This window comes from Siphateles boraxobius, unplaced genomic scaffold, assembly GCF_051911475.1.
Source record: "Siphateles boraxobius isolate OS27281-9 unplaced genomic scaffold, OSU_SipBor_1 7, whole genome shotgun sequence".
Classification (NCBI taxonomy): domain Eukaryota; kingdom Metazoa; phylum Chordata; class Actinopteri; order Cypriniformes; family Leuciscidae; genus Siphateles; species Siphateles boraxobius.
In genome coordinates, this window is record NW_027509197.1 from 41,420,001 (window position 1) to 41,443,046 (window position 23,046).

At 40.9% G+C, this 23,046-nt stretch overlaps 2 protein-coding genes across 3 annotated transcripts in view; both read left to right on the plus strand.

Annotated features, from left to right (window-relative positions):
* mid1 (midline 1) overlaps nt 1–16,321 on the plus strand; it is a 46,584-nt gene extending 30,263 nt beyond the window's left edge. For both annotated transcript variants that reach the window (XM_077216951.1, XM_077216950.1), the window contains exons 3-10: nt 5,040–5,135; nt 5,541–5,648; nt 6,520–6,668; nt 8,341–8,468; nt 11,023–11,166; nt 14,520–14,681; nt 14,953–15,157; nt 15,904–16,321. In XM_077216951.1, coding sequence (XP_077073066.1) covers nt 5,040–5,135; nt 5,541–5,648; nt 6,520–6,668; nt 8,341–8,468; nt 11,023–11,166; nt 14,520–14,681; nt 14,953–15,157; nt 15,904–16,252 — 1,341 coding nt within the window. In that variant the 3' untranslated portion in view covers nt 16,253–16,321. The remainder of the gene's footprint in view (nt 1–5,039; nt 5,136–5,540; nt 5,649–6,519; nt 6,669–8,340; nt 8,469–11,022; nt 11,167–14,519; nt 14,682–14,952; nt 15,158–15,903) is intronic.
* A 37-nt stretch (nt 16,322–16,358) lies between these two features.
* LOC143723147 (uncharacterized) lies at nt 16,359–22,786 on the plus strand. Its single transcript, XM_077215133.1, has 2 exons — nt 16,359–17,354; nt 17,447–22,786. Exons 1-2 carry the CDS (start codon nt 16,359–16,361, stop codon nt 22,784–22,786), a joined length of 6,336 nt encoding a protein of 2,111 aa, XP_077071248.1.
* The last annotated feature ends 260 nt before the right edge of the window (nt 22,787–23,046 follow it).

Genomic DNA, 23,046 nt, shown 5'->3' on the forward strand with positions numbered 1-23,046 from the left:
AGCAAAGCCTGTGATTTTACTCAAATTTACTGATTTTTCTCCCGGATATGATGTCAATAGGCTATCGTTTGGATATGTTTTGTCGTTATAGCTCTAGCTGTATGAAATATCATAAACAGAAGAATGTTGCTATACATGTAATCATTCTTTATGTTTCCGCTCTTCTGATGGTTTTCAGCTTATCTTTCTGCAAATTGTATAGTTGTGTGGTGTATAGTGATGTGACCCAGCACCCAAAACACGATCAGAATACTCCAGCACAGACTAAAAGGATAAAAACGGCATAAAAAAGCACAGAGGAAAGAAAAAACATGAAAAATGTATACACAAAACCACAGACATAAGCCCTATTCACACGGGATTAGTATTATCTGAGGACCTCGTGTGCTTTAGAAATTACTCCCCCACATCTGAATTTCATGTGGCGCATTCGCACGGGATAACCCAAGCCTGTGATTTTACTCAAATCTACCGACTTATCTCCCGGATATGACGGCATAGGCTATTGTAGCGCTGGGCGGTTTGACCAAAAATTGATATCACGTTTTTTTTTTTCAAAATTATGCCGGTTTTCCGGTTTATGACGTTTTTTTTTAATGCATAATCAGGTGTTCAAAGCATTTTCTACTGGTTGAGAGAGGAATTACTGCAGTAAATTGACTTAGGATTGACTGTCATTAGTGAATATTGTAGAATAGAATAGCGCCCAGTATGACCTAAAAATGTTATTTCTTAACGTTCTAATAACGTTCTTATAACCAGGAAGTAACGTTAATACAACGTTTATATAACGGGCGAATCGTACGTTCTAATGACGTTTGAATGATGTTCTTATAACCAAGCAAGAACGTTAATACAACGTTTATATAACGGGAGAATTGAACGTTCTTATAACGTTTTGAATAAAGTTCTTATAACCAAGAAATAACGTTAATACAACGTCTAAAAAACTGGACATTTTGAATGTCTCTAGAACATTCTGAAATAACGTTAACGTTTTTATAACTTAATGGTAACGTTATGAAAACGTTCTTATAACCTAAAACTGTTAGCTGGGGAAGAGGAGAGATCTGCGATTGCACTGAACACGTTTTAAGTGCAGGATTCTCTGAGCGAACACAGAGAAAATAGACCTATTTTAACAAGAGCCGCGTGTATCTGAGAGCGCGGCACATTATATTCCGCGCGCGAGCAGAGAGATTCGCACTCGCGCATTATATTAATGTACTTTCGCGCTACAATAATGCGCTCCGCATCCATCGTCCATGTACCGTAACAGACACTGCTGTTTGTGTACTCTCACTCGTCGCTGCTTAGAAGTGCAACACTGTAAAGGGTCCGTCTGAAACAGTGTCGCGCAGCGTAACGTTCGTTCCGTAACGCTGTGTAATTAAATACACCGGTATTGCGGTTTATTCAAAATCAATATCGTGACGAAAATATAAACCGGTTTTCGGTTTGAACCGGTTTACCGCACAGCACTAGGCTATTGCTTGGAAATGTCTTTTCGTTATAGGTCCAGCTGTATGATATATAATGACATAAACAGAATAAAGTTCCTTACCGCATGCTGCTATACATGTCATTCATCTCCATCTAATCATTCTTTTAGTTTTTGCTCTTCTGATGATTTTCAGCTTTCACTTTCTGCAAATTGTGTAGTTGTGTATAGCGATATGACCCAGCACCCAAAATACTATCAAAACACTCCAACACTGCCTCCATTCTTCCCGAAAGATGGATAAAAAGGCGCACATGAAACAAAAACCTTGAAAAAATGATACACAATCCGGCCAAATCACAGAGATGCCGATTGGCACGGGACGGATATTACCACAGGACGTCGGTGTTCGGCGAAATATAGCAGGTCATTTGCGGGGGAATTTTTACTTTACAAATTACAGACATGTCCGATTCGCACGGGATTAAAATCTCAGACAAACTCTGCAATTATTACAAATGACTAGAGGTCACCGGATAATACTTATCCCGTGTGAAGAGGGCTCGAAAAATAATGGAAAAATAATAATATATCATGATATTTCACGACTCTAGATGGCGTTATATCTCTATATGGAGTAAATGAGCTGTTCCGCTGGGTCCTAAAGTCAGTTCCTTTCAGTGTGCGTTCAGATACACATGTAGATATTATAAAATCATTGTTTGGTAAAGTTTTCGCATTTTTAGTTAGAATTTTGATAATTTTTAGGTTTTTCTATGTGTACTGTAACGATATGCGATATGAAACCAAAATCGCGACACTCAGATCCACAAACTTGTGTGAGAAGAATCACGACACACTCCTTCCAACTCCCAGAGTTATCCTTCCCGTCCAGATCCAGTGCTACAAGATCTTTAAATTACTTTAAATTACTTTACTATATACATTATAAAATACGTAGACCTACACCACAAAACTAGTTGAGGATAAATTCTTTAATTTGACCTGTAACGGCCGTTTCACACTGCAAGCGTCAGCGGCGTGAGAGCAGCGCGTATTTTTGTCAGCGTGCCTGTTAATCAGTGAGTGCATTCACACCGCTAGCGTTAGCGTCGCGTAGCAGCAGTGAAGCGCGGGCTTCGGCGCAGTCTATTTTCACGCTCAATTAAAGTGAAAGCACGCTTTTGATGGACGAAATAAATATGATTTCACACAAAAAGTGCCCAAAATGCACAGAATAAACATGTTTAGTGAGTTTTAACAAGAACTGGAGTAGGCAAACAAAAGAAGATGGAGTCACAAATATTTATAGAAGATTTCCCTGTAGGTTGTTTCAGATGTTATTTAAAAAATATATAATTTTTTTTCCTCACAATCTCTCTTTTATTTCTCTCCTCCAACAGCCCCCCCGTCGAAAGAATCGAGGTTTGTTTTGAATCGTGGATCATAAATCGTGATACGAACTGAATCATGGGTTTGGTGTATCGTTACCGCACTAACACTGAAGCATTACGGGTCAGGATTTGTTACTCAAACTTCAATACTTTTGTTACTAAAAATTATAACCATTGAATCCATTCAATTTTTCTGTGTATTCGTGGTTCAAGTGTAACTAAAGTCCTGGGTCTTGGACCCTCTGATAAACTCTCAAATTGTAAAAAAATATATATATTTTTTATTCCGCTTCAAAATGGCCCGAGGGAAAGATGAAGATGAGACGTACTGCATGATAACTAATGTAATGCTACTGTTAGTTGGGCAGTTTTCATTAAATATCTCCTGAGGGTAAATCACTCATGCTAGCATTTCTCCTACAAGTGCATTATTATCTACAGGGAGGATCATTTACAGTGTGTTGCACATCTACAGATGTTGCTGAACAGGTTTAATCATGTAGAAACCGTGATGCAAATGTGACAGAATCAGAGTTGTGGATGATGAAGCTTCATGTTCATGAGATTATATTTAGATAAAGTTGCAATAAAAGTATTGTAGACAAGATAATAATGCAGACATTAAATTAGAATCAACTTGTCATTTTGTAAAGTGCAAAATCTTGCATTGCAGGAATCAGCGGTTAGGATTAATTCTTCCAAACATGGAATAAAAAGGCTTGATTATGTCAAATCTATAATTTAATTCCTGCATTATTGCTACATTCACTAATTGAAGAAATGACTGCAATATTCATGATTGTTCCACAGGAACCTTGTTTCAATTTCCCCAAAATGAAGTATGTTTGTTTTTCACATTTGCCATTTGGGTTAAAATCCCAAAGATAAACAGAGACGTATAATCTGAGGAAATGAAATATCATACAGTGAATCTGAGAGAGTGTGTTTTCCGTCTCTCTGATCATCTATTTTTAGCGTTGTGCACATTACACATGCTCTCTTTGCTCTCTTGTCATCGTTTGAACCCGGCGACCTCATTTCCTATCCTCACAATTCAACATCTCAAATGTCATATTTTACATGTGTTATTTACTGGCCGGAACAATGAATCGGATGCTTTTCATATTAAAGATTCTTCAAGAATAAATTGAGAAATATTTAATATTCCACACTGTTTCTGGGTCGCTAAACAATTAAGCAAATTAGTGACATGCTTTATACAGACGGATTTACTTCTTCCAGATTCTCTTCGGAATATTATTTTCATACTGGAGAAATTGAGCATCTGGTAAAAAACTGATATTTTAACAAAGTGACAAAGTATGTGTCACATTTATAATGTTACAAAATATTCTATTTCAAATAAATGCTGTTCCTTTGAACTTTCTATTTATCAAATAATTGAAATAAAGTATCAGTTTCCACTAAAATATGATTTTCAACACTGATAATAACCATAAATGTTTCTTGAGCATCAAATCATCATATTATAGTGATTTCTGAAGGATCATGTGACACTGAAGACTGGAGTAATGATGCTGAAAATTCAGCTTTGATCACAGGAATAAATTACACTTTATTATATATTCACATAGAAAACAGCTGATTTACATTATAATAATATTTCACTGTTTTTACTGTATTTCAGATCAAATAAATTCAGCTTTGATCACAGGAATAAATTACACTTTACTACATATTCACATAGAAAACAGTTAATTTAATCTGGAATAATATTTCACTGTTTTTATTGTATTTTTTGATTTAAAAAAAGTAGTTATTGCATTATTCAGCATTATTTATTCCGTGCTTTTTGACTTACATTTTAAAATCAGATTCTCTGGAATATTTCAAATCACGCTGGAGAATGTTTATTTCTCAGTCAAATTGTTTTGCATTTTATATCATTTGTAGCATGTTGTATAAGGCATTTACAGTGTGTTCTGGGGTATTACTGTAAGGGTTGAGGTTAAAGCTCATCAGTCTAGATGTTTAATTCCCGACCCGTGTCTCCGTCCCTCCCCCACGAAGCGCTCGCTCGGCCCGGGGCGTCCGAGAGCCACACACTCATGCGACGCCGCGCCAGAAACACGGAATTATGGATGTAGGATGTTTGGTAGATTATCATATTTTCCTTCATTGTCTTAAAATGTGGCTGGCATTTAAAGCGCCTCTTTTCTGATGTTGCTGTTATTTTTCCTCAGCAAATGTTGGATTCCAACCTCAGCAATTTGATCAAGAGGAACAGCGAGCTGGAAAACCTCATGGGGAAGTTGATCCAGACGTGTCAACATGTGGAGGTAAACAAATATAATGTAAAAAATATGATTTTGACTTATGAATGATGCAGTCCGCTTTAAAATATAAGTCAGGCTGTTTCCTCTTGTTGGAGAGTGAGTTTAAACGTGTGAAAGTTATTTGTTTGACTTATTTATCACAAAATACCACTGTTTTTATTGTTATTAATCGCTTGTAAGCTGTAAAACATGTTTTTGTAACAGTAATTCAATCTGATTGTCATGAATGTTATCATATCACTGTTATTGTAGTTTTATTACAGACTGTGATTGTTCCTGATTTCAGGCTTGCCTCTTCAGTGCTGTGTTTCTCTGTTTGCCTTGCTTTATAGAGGAAGTTGTTCGTTTGCACAAAACATGTTGTTGTATTTGACATCATTTCCATTGCTTTGTTTGTTTTGCTTCCAGCACAACGCGGCTCATCAGGAGAACAAGCTGACGGAAGAGTGCGACACGCTGATCAACATCGTTCAGCAGAGGAGACAGATCATCGGGACCAAAATAAAAGAAGGAAAAGTACGATCATCAACTTAATTATCTCATTTGTAAAGAAATGAATGCCAAAGATGCATTCAATTGATCAAAAGTGACAGTAAAGACAATTATAATGTTACAAAAGATTATATTTCAAATAAATCTTGAACTTTCTATTCATCAAAGAATAGAAAGAATCCTGAAAAATCAAATACATCACAGTTTCCAAAAGAAAATGAACTGTTTTCAACACTGATAATAATCATAAATGTTTCTTGAGCATCAAATCATCATATTATACTGATTTCTGAAGGATCATGTGACACTGAAGACTGGAGTAATGATGCTGAAAATACACTTTACTATATATTCACATAGAAAACATCTTTTACATTGGAATAATATTTCAAAATTTGTACTGTATTTTTGATCATAGCAATGAAGCCTTCTGATTCTAAAAAAAGAATATTTTGTAACATTGTAATTGTCTTCACTGTCACTTCAATTCAACGCATCCTTGCTGAATAAAAGTAAGAATCTTATGAAGCATTATAAAGCATCTTACTTGCACAAGTCATTTCAGGCTGATTTTAATGCTGAGTTCTTCGTAAATGGGAAAGAACAAAAGGCTTTGGGATTTTCTCTCAGAGGAAACTCTGTTTCCTTCCTTACTGCATGTCAGTGTCAAAGTTCACTAATGTATCGCCAGCCAGAGGCTAGTTATTCAGGCCTTATGATATTACAGATTTAGTTTTCACAACTGAATTTGTTTACACAATGCTCTTTTATATTTGATAACAAAATGGATGATCATTTGCTGGTTTAGAAAGGTCTTTGTGCACATGTGTGTATCTGAATCATATTCAGCCTATTTTCAGTCTCATAGCGTGTGTGTGTGTGTGTGTGTGTGTAGGTGGTTCGGGTGAGAAAGCTAGCTCAACAGATCGCTAACTGTAAGCAGTTTGTGGAGAGATCGTCCTCGCTCATCGCTCAAGCGGACCAAGCTCTGAAAGAGACGGATCACGCTCGATTCCTGCAGACTGCAAAGAGCATCTCAGAGAGGTGACGAAACATGACACGCCCCCTACTGTTAGACTCGCCCCCTACCTTTCAGAACGCCTCCTACTGTTAGACACGTCCCCTACATTACCTTTCAGCACGCCCCCTACTGTTAGACACGCCCCCTACTGTTAAACACACCCCTACCTTACATTTCAGCACGCCCCCTACTGTTAGACACGCCCCCTACTTTTCAGCACGCCCCCTACTGTTAGACACGCCCCCTACCTTACAGCATGCCCCCTACTGTTAGACACGCCCCCTACCTTACAGCACGCCCCCTACTGTTAGACACGCCCCCTACCTTACCTTTCAGCATGCACCCTACTGTTAGACACACTCCCTACCTTACAGCACGCCCGCTACTGTTAGACACGCCCCCTACCGTACCTTTCAGCACGCCCCCCACTGTTAGACACGCCCCCTACCGTACCTTTCAGCACGCCCCCTACTGTTAGACACACTCCCTACCTTACAGCACGTCCACCCCTGTTAGACACGCCCCCTACTGTTAAACACACCCCTACCTTACATTTCAGCTCGCCCCCAACTGTTAGACACGCCCCTACTTTTCAGCACGCCCCCTACTGTTAGACATGCCCCCTACCTTACAGCACGCCCCCTACTGTTAGACACGCCCCCTACTGTTAAACACACCCCTACCTTACATTTCAGCACGCCCCCTACTGTTAGACAAGCCCCCTACTTTTCAGCACGCCCCCTACTTTTCAGCACGCCCCCTACTGTTAGACACGCCCCCTACCTTGCAGCACGCCCCCTACTGTTAGACTCGCCCCCTACTGTTAATCACACCCCTACCTTACATTTCAGCACGCCCCCTACTGTTAGACACGCCCCTACATTACAGCACACCCCCTACTGTTAGACTCGCCCCTTACTGTTAATCACACCCCTACCTCACATTTCAGCACGCCCCCTACTGTTAGACACGCCCCCTACCCTTTCAGCACGCCTCCTACTTTTAAACACGCCCCCTACCTTTCAGCACGCCCCCTACTGTTAGACACGCCCCCTACCTTACAGCACTACCTTACTGTTAGACACACCCCTACCTTTTGATACGCCCCTGCATTTCAGCACGTCCACTACTGTTAGACACGCCCCTACCTTTTGCCACGCCGCTACTGTTAGACACGCCTCCTACCTTACCTTTCAGGACGCCCCCTACTGTTAGACACGCCCCCTACCTTACAGCAGGCCCCCTACTGTTAACCACGCCCCCTACTGTTAGACATGCCCCTACCTTACCTTTCACCATGCCCCCTAATGTTAGACTACTGGTAGACACGCCCCCTACCTTATCTTTTAGCACGCCCCCTACTGTTAGACACGCCCCTACTGTTAAACACACCCCTACCTTACAGCACGCCCCCTAATGTTAGACACGCCCCTACGTTACCTTTCACCATGCCCCCTAATGTTAGACTACTCGTAGACACGCCCCCTACCTTATCTTCTAGCACTCCCCCTACTGGTAGACACGCCCCCTACTGTTAGACACACCCCCTGCCTTTTGATACGCCCCCTACATTTCAGCACGCCAGATACTGTTAGATACGCCCCTACCTATAGTGCATGCAAATATGTAAGTTTATGCATCAAATTGTGGCCTTTATTATTTTGTCTTAACCCATTTCATGTTATATAATTACAGAGTGTCAATGGCGACCGCGTCCTCACAGGTTCTGATTCCGGAGATCAACCTGAACGACACGTTTGACGCGTTTGCACTGGACTTTTCCAGAGAGAAGAAGATGCTGGAAGGTCTGGATTACCTCACAGGTTAGTTCAATGCTGAACATGCAGCTAGTATATATAAGGTTCTATCTTTATTTTTCTTTTTTTTACTTTATTTATTTTTCTTTTTTTTTAACTTTATTTATTATATATCCTGTTAAGACATATCAAAACCACACAACACATATAAACTAACATCTAATCACTCACCCATACTTTCCACAACATCTTACAATAAAAAATCAACATATACACAAATGTAAAAAATAACCATAATAAAACAATAAAAAAATGTATTCTCCTTGTTCAAAGTAATTCAGTGTCTCTTCTTCAAGAACTTTTCCAACATAAATGTTTGATTTTTTTTTCCCCTGTGTGGCCTGCATATTCCAAAATCTTACAGAAAGCATTTTACTTTGCTAATTCAAGAATTTCTTTCAACATCGTATCTTTATTTTTCTATTATAAATTTTTTTTCTGATGTCATGGTGCAGCAACAATTTGAAGATAATTTCTTGCTAATAAAGTGAAACTGCTTTAGCCGTCTGAGCACTAGCGTAGCCAGAAACGAGTCTTTGGGTGTGCATAAGAAAAACTGGGTGTGCCACATTTATTGTCAGATTAATGTGCAAAAATCCCAGACTCTGCGTATCACTAACTTTACTGAATAGACTGATGTGTAAAACTATACCCAGGCTCGCCAAATAACCATAATACTAGGTTTATAATACTATATTTAATACTATTAAATATATCTCAGGGCTCGACATTAAACCTTTTCCTGTGAAAAGGCGTAAATCGGTCATTCACTTGTCCAAGTAAAAAATTGCTTGTCCAGAAAAATATAGGATTTTTTGTTTTTGCAATATTCTCATCAGTGTTCAGTCAACTTTGACATATTTAAATCTGTATATTTATGATATTTTAATCTTTATAAAGAGCATTTTTCTGTAACCGTTTTAAATATACGCTTCATCTTTAATTTTAAATTGATCAATAAATTAAATTAGAATAATAAGACACCATATGACTGTTACCAATCAAGGTCAATTATTTACACTGAAAAATGACAACTGCATTAAATAATGTTATGAGATTGTTTTAAATATTTGTATATATTTTTTAATATTGGGAAAAATGGTACTTTTAAACACGAAACTAAACCACCAGTAGGTGGCGGCAGGTGACCGTCTTAATGAGCGAGTTTATTCAAACGATTCGGTCAAACAGCTGATTTGTTCAGGTATGACGCAGTTGTTTATGAATGGGTCATTGAATCTTTGACTCAACTGACTCGTTCAAAACGCTGAATCATTCAGTAAAGAAAATTAGATTATGTGTTCCGGTGAGATGCATTATGGTTCTTTGTTTGGAACTATTTTCGCTGCTGAAATAGAACAGAAACAGTCAATATTGTGTCTAAAATGTAAGTGACATAATATTTATTACTTGTTTATTGAACGATCTCATGTAACAGTGTCACATTTTCAATCGTGATGGTATTCAGCGCTCTTGAGCGTGTGATGTTTAACTGTATCATGTGTTATAAATATAAAAACTCCTCATGATTTTTTACAGCTGTATGTTCACTGAGTTTCTTTGTGTGAGCATTTGTTTCCATTTCTCCTCATGAGGCTGTGAGATTCTCAACAACACAACAAAAATAATACTAATTTAAAAATTTTATTTAATTTTAAATGAACAACTATTGTAAGTCAACAACAATAGCCCAAGTTTAGAAAAACATTTTTTTTTATTAAGGCTTTAAAAAATAATTCTGCATCTGTTATTAGGTGGTTTTTTTTGTTTGTTTATTATTTAGATCCCCATTAGCTACTCCATTAAGCAGCAGCTATTCTTCCTGGGGTCTTAACAATTTTTAACAAAATATTAACATCAAGGCTGTACAACAATGAAGACAAATACAGAAATGCACACAACATCATCTAAGACATCTAATTCACCCACACACAACACAACACAACACAACACATATACACTAAACATAACATAATATTACAATATAAGCTCTTCTATATACTAAATATTACAGTTGTCCATGTGGCTACGCCCATGTGTCTGAGTAATGTTTGCTTAACAGAAGAGCACATATTACATGTTACTGCATGTACAACAGTGTTTCTGGCCTTCGACATGAATACTGACACACATGTGAGATGTGTGACCTAACCTAACATAAGATTGAGTTATTCACTGCAAAAAATGCTTTTCTTACTTAGTATTTTTGTCTTGTTTCCAGTCCAAATATCTACAAATTCTTAAATCAAGATGCATTTACTTAAGTAGTAAAATATCATATTTTATGGCGTCTTGTTTTCTTGGGGGGAATCTGGATTAAGTGAGTTTTTGCTTAAAACAAGCAAAAATATCTGCCAATGGAGTGAGAAAAATAATCTTGTTTCTGTTTGAATTAATTATTTTTATTAATTTACCCAGAAAACAAGACGCCATAAAATATGATATTTTACTACTTTAGTAAATGCATCTTGATTTAAGAATTTGTAGATATTTGGACTGGAAACAAGGCATTTTTAGCAGTGTAATGTCTCTGGGACTGAAATGTGTTGTTTTGTCGCAGCTCCGAACGCTCCCACCATCCGCGAGGAGCTTTGCACGGCATCTCACGACACCATCACAGTCCACTGGACATCAGAGGATGAGTTCAGTGTGGTTTCATACGAGCTCCAGTACACCATCTCCACCGGCCAGGCTAATGTCGTCAGTGAGTAAACCCAGTCCTCAGAACTCAAACTCGCTCCATATGAGCGTCTGTAAAACACCGTATCCGTCTCTAATGGCATTATCTGGAAAAACAGAAATTGATTTTATTATAAATCCAGCACTTCATGAAGCACAGCAGGGGATGTGATGGTATTATGACACAAAAGCAAAACAGAATCCAGCCAGAAATGTGTGGTTGAGTTTGTATCGGCGTAGATGTGTGGATTAGACAGAAGTAGAGCAGATTATCTGTACAATATGAGTGCAGAATGGCCTGAAGAGACGCAGACAGAAAAGCTTACTGAGTGAATAAGGTCACGGCGTGCTTAAAGAGCAACGAACCGCTGGTGTTGGGCAGAACTGAAGCATCTCTGGCTGATCCTCAGAGAAGCGTTTGCTTCTGTCACGTGTAACGCTCACCGTGCAGTTACGGTAATTCCAGGTGCATTGAGAACTGCGTGTGTGTGTGTGTGTGTGTGTGTGTGTGTGTGTGTTAGGGATGCTCATATTGACCGTTTAACCGTTAACCGAAAGTAAAAATTTTAACCTACTGATACTACCAGTTAAAAGGTTTTTTTAAATTTAAGTTGTTTTTTTTAAAAGTTTGCTGCAAAATATATATTTAGTGTAAGCCTATTTTAGGTTTTTCTCTGTTGTCACTGTCAGAAATGCTGCAGGTGAGTGAACATGTGATGTGAATCAGGTTCTGTCGTTGATCTGTATGTAAATGTGAAATATAAACCCATGACTTTTTTTTTTGGTATTTTTAACGGGTCACAGACACACGTCAATTTTGCTTTTTAATCTTTTTAATTATTTTACTGATAATCTTATCAGTTAACGGTTAATAGTCGGATAACGAGCGGCGGTTGTCGGTCGGAAACATGAACCGTAATGAGCATCTCTGGTGTGTGTCGAGAGAGAGAGTCAGTAATAGATGTGACGGGTGAGGAGAGATAACCGTCTTTTGTACACTTGCTTTTATTTTCCCTTTCTTTTTGTGACCAGAGTTGAATGTTTACTTGTGTGCTTTTTCTCACTCAGTCTCCATGTGTGCGGATGTGTGTGACGTTTATCATTTTATAAAACCCGGGGAAAATACGCCATCTTTGCGCTACACAGATACTCCAGACACGTTATTCCCTCGTCCGACTGAAATAAAGTCACTCTATTCACAAATATCATTTGTGTGAATTGATCTGAATTTTAATTGTTGTATTATGGGTGTAACGGTCCACAAAATTCACGGTTGGTTCGATACGACACGGTGGTGTCACACTTCGGTACGTTTTCGATACAGCAAAAAGAAAGAAATGCCAAAGAAATTTCCTTAAGTTGGTAGTATAATGCTAAATCAGATATGTGTACTATGACAATTTTCGGGAAAAATAACATTATGTCCAGAAATCAATTTCAATAGTAGCCTACATTGGGTTTAATGAGATCTATTACTATATACTGTTAGTGCCGAGAATGTTCATGTGAATAAATATATGGATCCGCGAATTATTCCTGTGTACTTTAATGGTCTTGCGGTAAAACTTTTGCCAAGCGATTAAAAATAAAACACATTTCAGTGTTAGATCGCCTCTTATTTAACAAACGAACACAATGAATGCTCTGCTAGCCTCTGAAAGCCTCGTACCGAACGGTTCAGTACAAATGCGTGTATAGTTATATCAGTGCCGCCCGAATTTTGTGATCTTGCAATCGATGCGTTATTTGAATTTCCAGGTTGCAATTCCAACATTTTCCCACAAAAAAAAAAAATCTCTCTCTGTATGTGGTTGGTATATGTAATGTATAAAATAAAAAATATATATATATATTTTATATTTCCACAAAAAAATATATCTTTTTTATATACAGTATATACATACAGAGGGAGATTTTTTAAAATATATTTAAAATATAATGTAGGAATTGCAACCTGAAAAAATTAATAAATATTTATTTATTTTCTCTTTTTTTCATTTTGAAATTGCAATCTGGAAATTCAAATAATGCATCCATCGCAAAATCACAAAATAGAGGTAAATGTATTTTTACGGTCACTAATGCTAATTACAAAATTGCATAGCGATTATTGGTAAGTTTCGTTGCAAAACAACATAAATATCACTGCAATTTTTGATAAAAGCATATTCAGTCATTTTGGGCTGCAAAAGAAAGAATAAAAGTCAGAAAAAGATTCTAATCATATATATATATATATATATATACACGTAGTTGCAGCAATACTAAAAAAGATGTCTGAAAGGATTTTACATTCATGCAAAAGTATTTTAATAGCTGGATATATACCCTTAGGGAAGGACAATACATTGATATTCTTTATTTTTTTATTGCAGGAATACATACAGAAATTTGACAAAATACACAACATAAAAACTAAAACAAAACACAGACAAACAACAATATAAGGATAGATGAAGAAAACAAATAAAAGGTAGAGAAAAGAAAGACCTTAATAATTTGAAATATATGTTCTTAGGGGGTGTTGAGTGTTTTAAAGGGGGGTAATAAAAGTCAAGTCATCCTCATTGTTAAAAGTGCTATATAAATGTAGATTGTTTCAAAGCAGCTTTATATGTTTATCTCTGTAATTTAAGGTAACAGATTGGTTTGGTTTTATAGTGGTTCTTGAAAAATGTTTTTTCCAGCTAAAGTTAGTTTTGATTGATTCACTTCCGTCTAAATGATCATTTGTTATTAAATTAGGGGCCGCTAAGACGACACCGTTCTCTCTAAACAGACTTTAAACGCGAACCTGTGATAGACGCTGATGGCGTTCACATGCGCATTAGAGACTTATTTTACATCTTGTGAAAAGGATATAGAATCAATTCTTAATGTCCCCAGAGTGTGTATGTGAAGTTTTAGCTCAGAATACCCCGCAGATGTGTTTATATTGCATGTTAAAGTTGTCAAAGTTGAGGGTGAGAAAAAACGCACCGTTTTTGTGTGTGTCCCTTTAAATGCAAATGAGTTGCTGCTCCTGGCACACAGGGGGCGGAGCTTCAACAGCTTGTGTCCTTTTACCTCACACACACATGCATTTATGTTCAAACCGGAGTCAGACAATTATGGAGAGACTCAAGAAGAAGTGACAACATGTAGAAGCAACATGACATTTCTAAATGTTAGTTGATGAATTTATGTTGCATATTTGTAGATATCTTCTAGTCATCGATTAGCATATTCTGTCATGATAATCTATAAATCGTGTTCCGGGGGCGGGGTTATGTAAATGTAGAAATTAGAAAAGTGAAATCATAGTTAACCGCGCCTTTAAGGTATTCAGCATGGTGGATCTGTAATACAGAAGAGTGTTGGATGTACATGTTGTTCCAGGTCTGTGTAACTCGCTGGACAGCTGGATGATCGCGCCCAACATTAAGCAGAACCACTACACGGTCCACGGCCTGCAGAGCGGGACCCGCTACATCTTCATCGTGAAGGCCATGAACCAGGCCGGGAGTCGCAGCAGCGCGCCGGGGAAACTCAAGACAAACAGTGAGTTCGAGATCTTATTATGATGAGATCCTGGTAACACTTTACAATAAGGTTCATTAGTTACAATAAGGTTCATTAGCTAAGGACAGGATAATACAGATCCAGCCGTTGTTATCTCAGAATAAACCCGACAGTGTGATCAGGATCAGGTCTTCATCAGCCTGAAGGGGGTTTATTCTGAGATAACACACACACACACACACTTTGAAACAATCTATTGGTAAAAGCGCTGTATAAATGATAGCGACTTGACGCTGTTGTTGCATCTCAGGTCAGCCGTTCAAGCTCGACCCGAAGTCGGCCCACCGTAAGCTGAAGGTTTCTCACGACAGTCTGACGGTGGAGCGCGACGAAGCCTCGTCCATGAAGAGCCACGCTCAGGACCGCTTCGGCTCCGGCAACTACGGCGTCACCGGGAACGTGTTCATCGACAGCGGACGCCACTACTGGGAGGTTCTGATCGGGGGGAGCACATGGTAACACACACACACACACACACCTCACCGGCCACGTTTTATACTTTACTTGACCCTCATCCTTCTCTCGCACTTTGTAACACATCCTTTCCTCGCGGATCAAAACATCCTTTCCTCGTGGATTATATTTTATATAATAATACATTTTTATAATATTTATTCTATTTTTTAATGCATTTTTGTTTTATTTACCTTTAAATACAATATTTAATCAATAAGTAATAAAGAAATCATAATTTAAGCACATTCCTCACATTCTTTCAACTTAAATTCAAAATACCTCATGCATAACTCTTTTAATTCAGTTGTAAATATCTTACACTGGGTGTCTTTCCAGACCTTCAGTATCCATTCAGATACACATTTAGACCTTCTAAAATTAATTTTTGCTTTTTTTAGCTTGCATTTTGAGCATTTTCAGGTTTTTCTATCTGTACTGAAGCATTCCTCGCATTCCATTCATTCCTAAGTGGGTCAATATATATATGCACATGCATGTGTGTGTATTTGTATAATTATTTTGTGTATATATAGTACAAACACACATATGTTATGTAAACAAACTTTTATTTTGGATGCAATTAATCGCGATTATAGATACTATATTGTAATAATATTTCACTGTTTGTACTGTATCAGCCTTGGTGAGCAGAACTGACGTCTTTCATAATCTCCTAATAGATTCGACCTGTAAATGATTCAGCTGTTATAATAGCTCTGTATTGACACTCTGTAATTCCTCACAGGTTTGCGATTGGCATCGCATATAAATCAGCTCCGAAACACGGCTGGGTGGGGAAGGACTCGACGTCGTGGGTCTTGAGCCGTTGCAACACCTCGTGGGCCGTGCGTCACAACAGTAAAGAGTTCCCCATCGAGCCGTCTCCTCACATGCGGCGTCTGGGGGTTCTGCTGGACTACGATTCCGGGTCGCTGGCATTCTACGACGCCGCAGGAACACAACACCTCCACACCTTCGACATCTCCTTCTCTCAGCCCATCTGCCCCGTCTTCAGCGTGTGGAACAAGTGCTTGACCGTCCTGACCGGGCTGCCCATTCCCGATCACTTGGAGACCGGCGACCCGCACGACTGAACCCACGTCACGAGCCTCCAACACACGCCTGCTGTTAACATGCGTTTCAGAATTACATTGAATCAAAAACACCTCAAAACACGTCAATATACCAGAATCAGTGCAAATGCCGGTCAAAAACAGGCCAAAACACGTCAATGCACCAGAATCAGCACAAACGCCAATCAAAAAAAGGCCAAAACACGTCAATGTACCAGAATCAGCGCAAAGGCCAGTCAAAAACAGGCCAAAACACGTCAATGCACCAGAATCAGCGCAAACGCCAATCAAAAACAGGCCAAAACACGTCAATGCACCAGAATCAGCACAAACGCCAATCAAAAACAGGCCAAAACACGTCAATGCACCAGAATCAGCACAAACGCCAATCAAAAACAGGCCAAAACACGTCAATGCACCAGAATCAGCGCAAAGGCCAGTCAAAAACAGGCCAAAACACGTCAATGCACCAGAATCAGCGCAAACGCCAATCAAAAACAGGCCAAAACGCGTCAATGCACCAGAATCAGCGCAAACCCCGGTCAAAAACAGGCCAAAACACGTCAATGCACCAGAATCAGCGCAAACGGCAATCAAAAACAGGCCAAAACACGTCAATGCACCAGAATCAGCGCAAACGCCAGTCAAAAACAGGCCAAAACACGTCAATGCACCAGAATCAGCGCAAACGACAATCAAAAACAGGCCAAAACACGTCAATGCACCAGAATCAGCCCAAACGCCGGTCAAAAACAGGCCAAAACACGTCAATGCACCAGAATCAGCGCAAAGGCCAGTCAAAAACAGGCCAAAACACGTCAATGTACCAGAATCAGCGCAAACGGCAATCAAAAACAGGCCAAAACACGTCAATGCACCAGAATCAGCCCAAACGCCGGTCAAAAACAGGCCAAAAAACGTCAATGCACCAGAATCAGCCCAAACACCAATCGAAAACAGGCCAAAACACATCAATGCACCAGAATCAGCGCAAACGCCAATCAAAAACAGGCCAAAACACATCAATGCACCAGAATCAGCGCAAACGCCGGTCAAAAACAGGCCAAAACACGTCAATGTACCAGAATCAGCGCAAACGTCGGTCAAAAACAAGCCCAAACACGTCAATGCACCAGAATCAGCGCAAACGCCAATCAAAAACAGGCCAAAACGCGTCAATGCACCAGAATCAGCGCAAACCCCGGTCAAAAACAGGCCAAAACACGTCAATGCACCAGAATCAGCGCAAACGGCAATCAAAAACAGGCCAAAACACGTCAATGCACCAGAATCAGCGCAAACGCCAGTCAAAAACAGGCCAAAACACGTCAATGCACCAGAATCAGCGCAAACGGCAATCAAAAACAGGCCAAAACACGTCAATGCACCAGAATCAGCCCAAACGCCGGTCAAAAACAGGCCAAAACACGTCAATGCACCAGAATCAGCGCAAACGCCAGTCAAAAACAGGCCAAAACACGTCAATGCACCAGAATCAGCGCAAACGTCAATCAAAAACAAGCCAAAACACGTCAATGCACCAGAATCAGTGCAAACGCCAGTCAAAAACAGGCCAAAACACGTCAATGCACCAGAATCAGCGCAAACGTCAATCAAAAACAGGCCAAAACACGTCAATGCACCAGAATCAGTGCAAACGCCAATCAAAAACAGGCCAAAACACGTCAATGCACCAGAATCAGCGCAAACGCCGGTCAAAAACAGGCCAAAACACGTCAATGCACCAGAATCAGCGCAAACGCCGGTCAAAAACAGGCCAAAACACGTCAATGCACCAGAATCAGTGCAAACGCCAGTCAAAAACAGGCCAAAACACGTCAATGCACCAGAATCAGCGCAAACGTCAATCAAAAACAGGCCAAAACACGTCAATGCACCAGAATCAGTGCAAACGCCAATCAAAAACAGGCCAAAACACGTCAATGCACCAGAATCAGCGCAAACGCCGGTCAAAAACAGGCCAAAACACGTCAATGCACCAGAATCAGCGCAAACGCCGGTCAAAAACAGGCCAAAACACGTCAATGCACCAGAATCAGTGCAAACGCCAGTCAAAAACAGGCCAAAACACGTCAATGCACCAGAATCAGCGCAAACGCCAATCAAAAACAGGCCAAAACACGTCAATGCACCAGAATCAGTGCAAACGGCAATCAAAAACAGGCCAAAACACGTCAATGCACCAGAATCAGCGCAAACGCCAATCAAAAACAGGCCAAAACACGTCAATGCACCAGAATCAGTGCAAACGCCAGTCAAAAACAGGCCAAAACACGTCAATGCACCAGAATCAGCGCAAACGCCAATCAAAAACAGGCCAAAACACGTCAATGCACCAGAATCAGCGCAAACGCCAATCAAAAACAGGCCAAAACACGTCAATGCACCAGAATCAGTGCAAACGCCAGTCAAAAACAGGCCAAAACACTTCAATTCACCAGAAACAGCGCAAACGGCAATCAAAAACAGGCCAAAACACGTCAATGCACCAGAATCAGCCCAAAGGCCGGTCAAAAACAGGCCAAAACACGTCAATGCACCAGAATCAGCGCAAACGCCAGTCAAAAACAGGCCAAAACACGTCAATGCACCAGAATCAGCGCAAACGCCGGTCAAAAACAGGCCAAAACACGTCAATGCACCAGAATCAGTGTAAACGCCAGTCAAAAACAGGCCAAAACACGTCAATGCACCAGAATCAGCGCAAACGCCAGTCAAAAACAGGCCAAAACACGTCAATGCACCAGAATCAGCGCAAACGCCAGTCAAAAACAGGCCAAAACACTTCAATTCACCAGAAACAGCGCAAACGGCAATCAAAAACAGGCCAAAACACGTCAATGCACCAGAATCAGCCCAAAGGCCGGTCAAAAACAGGCCAAAACACGTCAATGCACCAGAATCAGTGTAAACGCCAGTCAAAAACAGGCCACAACACGTCAATTCACCAGAATCAGCGCAAACGCCGGTCAAAAACAGCCCACAACACGTCAATGCACCAGAATCAGCGCAAACGCCAGTCAAAAACAGGCCAAAACACGTCAATGCACCAGAATCAGCGCAAACGCCAGTCAAAAACAGGCCAAAACACGTCAATGCACCAGAATCAGCGCAAATGCCAATCAAAAACAGGCCAAAACACGTCAATGCACCAGAATCAGCGCAAACGCCAATCAAAAACAGGCCAAAACACGTCAATTCACCAGAATCAGCGCAAACGCCAATCAAAAACAGGCCAAAACACGTCAATGCACCAGAATCAGCGCAAACGCCAGTCAAAAACAGGCCAAAACACGTCAATGCACCAGAATCAGCCCAAACGCCAATCAAAAACAGGCCACAACACGTCAATTCACCAGAATCAGCGCAAACGCCAATCAAAAACAGGCCAAAACACGTCAATGCACCAGAATCAGCCCAAACGCCAGTCAAAAACAGGCCAAAACACGTCAATGCACCAGAATCAGCGCAAATGCCAATCAAAAACATGCCAAAACACGTCAATGCACCAGAATCAGCCCAAACGCCAATCAAAAACAGGCCAAAACACGTCAATGCACCAGAATCAGCGCAAATGCCAATCAAAAACATGCCAAAACACGTCAATGCACCAGATTCAGCGCAAACGCCAATCAAAAACAGGCCAAAACACGTCAATGTACCAGAATCAGCGCAAACGCCGGTCAAAAACAGGCCAAAACACGTCAATGCACCAGAATCAGCCCAAACGCCGGTCAAAAACAGGCCAAAACACGTCAATGCACCAGAATCAGCGCAAACGCCAGTCAAAAACAGGCCAAAACACGTCAATGCACCAGAATCAGTGCAAACGCCAGTCAAAAACAGGCCAAAACACGTCAATTCACCAGAATCAGCGCAAACGCTGGTCAAAAACAGGCCAAAACACGTCAATATACCAGAATCAGCGCAAACGCCGGTCAAAAACAGGCCAAAACACGTCAATGCACCAGAATCAGCGCAAACGCCAGTCAAAAACAGGCCAAAACACGTCAATTCACCAGAATCAGCGCAAACGCCGGTCTAAAACAGGCCAAAACACGTCAATATACCAGAATCAGCGCAAACGCCAGTCAAAAACAGGCCAAAACACGTCAATCCACCAGAATCAGCGCAAACGTCAATCAAAAACAGGCCCAAAACACCTCAATGCACCAGAATCAGCGCAAACGTCAATCAAAAACAGGCCCAAAACACCTCAATGCACCAGAATCAGCGCAAACGGCAATCGAAAACAGGCCAAAACACATCAATGCACCAGAATCAGCGCAAACGCCAATCAAAAACAGGCCAAAACACATCAATGCACCAGAATCAGCGCAAACGCCGGTCAAAAACAGGCCAAAACACGTCAATGTACCAGAATCAGCGCAAACGTCGGTCAAAAACAAGCCCAAACACGTCAATGCACCAGAATCAGCGCAAACGCCAATCAAAAACAGGCCAAAACGCGTCAATGCACCAGAATCAGCGCAAACTCCGGTCAAAAACAGGCCAAAACACGTCAATGCACCAGAATCAGCGCAAACGGCAATCAAAAACAGGCCAAAACACGTCAATGCACCAGAATCAGCGCAAACACCAGTCAAAAACAGGCCAAAACACGTCAATGCACCAGAATCAGCGCAAACGGCAATCAAAAACAGGCCAAAACACGTCAATGCACCAGAATCAGCCCAAACGCCGGTCAAAAACAGGCCAAAAAACGTCAATGCACCAGAATCAGGGCAATTGCCAATCAAAAACAGGCCAAAAAACGTCAATGCACCAGAATCAGCCCAAACACCAATCGAAAACAGGCCAAAACACATCAATGCACCAGAATCAGCGCAAACGCCAATCAAAAACAGGCCAAAACACATCAATGCACCAGAATCAGCGCAAACGCCGGTCAAAAACAGGCCAAAACACGTCAATGCACCAGAATCAGCCCAAACACCAATCGAAAACAGGCCAAAACACATCAATGCACCAGAATCAGCGCAAACGCCAATCAAAAACAGGCCAAAACACATCAATGCACCAGAATCAGCGCAAACGCCAGTCAAAAACAGGCCAAAACACATCAATGCACCAGAATCAGCGCAAACGCCGGTCAAAAACAGGCCAAAACACGTCAATGTACCAGAATCAGCGCAAACGCCAGTCAAAAACAGGCCAAAACACGTCAATGCACCAGAATCAGTGCAAACGCCAATCAAAAACAGGCCAAAACACGTCAATGCACCAGAATCAGCGCAAACGCCAGTCAAAAACAGGCCAAAACACGTCAATGCACCAGAATCAGCGCAAACGCCAGTCAAAAACAGGCCAAAACACGTCAATGCACCAGAATCAGCGCAAACGTCAATCAAAAACAAGCCAAAACACGTCAATGCACCAGAATCAGTGCAAACGCCAGTCAAAAACAGGCCAAAACACGTCAATGCACCAGAATCAGCGCAAACGTCAATCAAAAACAGGCCAAAACACGTCAATGCACCAGAATCAGTGCAAACGCCAATCAAAAACAGGCCAAAACACGTCAATGCACCAGAATCAGCGCAAACGCCGGTCAAAAACAGGCCAAAACACGTCAATGCACCAGAATCAGCGCAAACGCCGGTCAAAAACAGGCCAAAACACGTCAATGCACCAGAATCAGCGCAAACGCCAGTCAAAAACAGGCCAAAACACGTCAATGCACCAGAATCAGCGCAAACGTCAATCAAAAACAGGCCAAAACACGTCAATGCACCAGAATCAGTGCAAACGCCAATCAAAAACAGGCCAAAACACGTCAATGCACCAGAATCAGCGCAAACGCCGGTCAAAAACAGGCCAAAACACGTCAATGCACCAGAATCAGCGCAAACGCCGGTCAAAAACAGGCCAAAACACGTCAATGCACCAGAATCAGTGCAAACGCCAGTCAAAAACAGGCCAAAACACGTCAATGCACCAGAATCAGCGCAAACGCCAATCAAAAACAGGCCAAAACACGTCAATGCACCAGAATCAGTGCAAACGGCAATCAAAAACAGGCCAAAACACGTCAATGCACCAGAATCAGCGCAAACGCCAATCAAAAACAGGCCAAAACACGTCAATGCACCAGAATCAGTGCAAACGCCAGTCAAAAACAGGCCAAAACACGTCAATGCACCAGAATCAGCGCAAACGCCAATCAAAAACAGGCCAAAACACGTCAATGCACCAGAATCAGCGCAAACGCCAATCAAAAACAGGCCAAAACACGTCAATGCACCAGAATCAGTGCAAACGCCAGTCAAAAACAGGCCAAAACACTTCAATTCACCAGAAACAGCGCAAACGGCAATCAAAAACAGGCCAAAACACGTCAATGCACCAGAATCAGCCCAAAGGCCGGTCAAAAACAGGCCAAAACACGTCAATGCACCAGAATCAGCGCAAACGCCAGTCAAAAACAGGCCAAAACACGTCAATGCACCAGAATCAGCGCAAACGCCGGTCAAAAACAGGCCAAAACACGTCAATGCACCAGAATCAGTGTAAACGCCAGTCAAAAACAGGCCAAAACACGTCAATGCACCAGAATCAGCGCAAACGCCAATCAAAAACAGGCCAAAACACGTCAATGCACCAGAATCAGCGCAAACGCCAGTCAAAAACAGGCCAAAACACTTCAATTCACCAGAAACAGCGCAAACGGCAATCAAAAACAGGCCAAAACACGTCAATGCACCAGAATCAGCCCAAAGGCCGGTCAAAAACAGGCCAAAACACGTCAATGCACCAGAATCAGCGCAAACGCC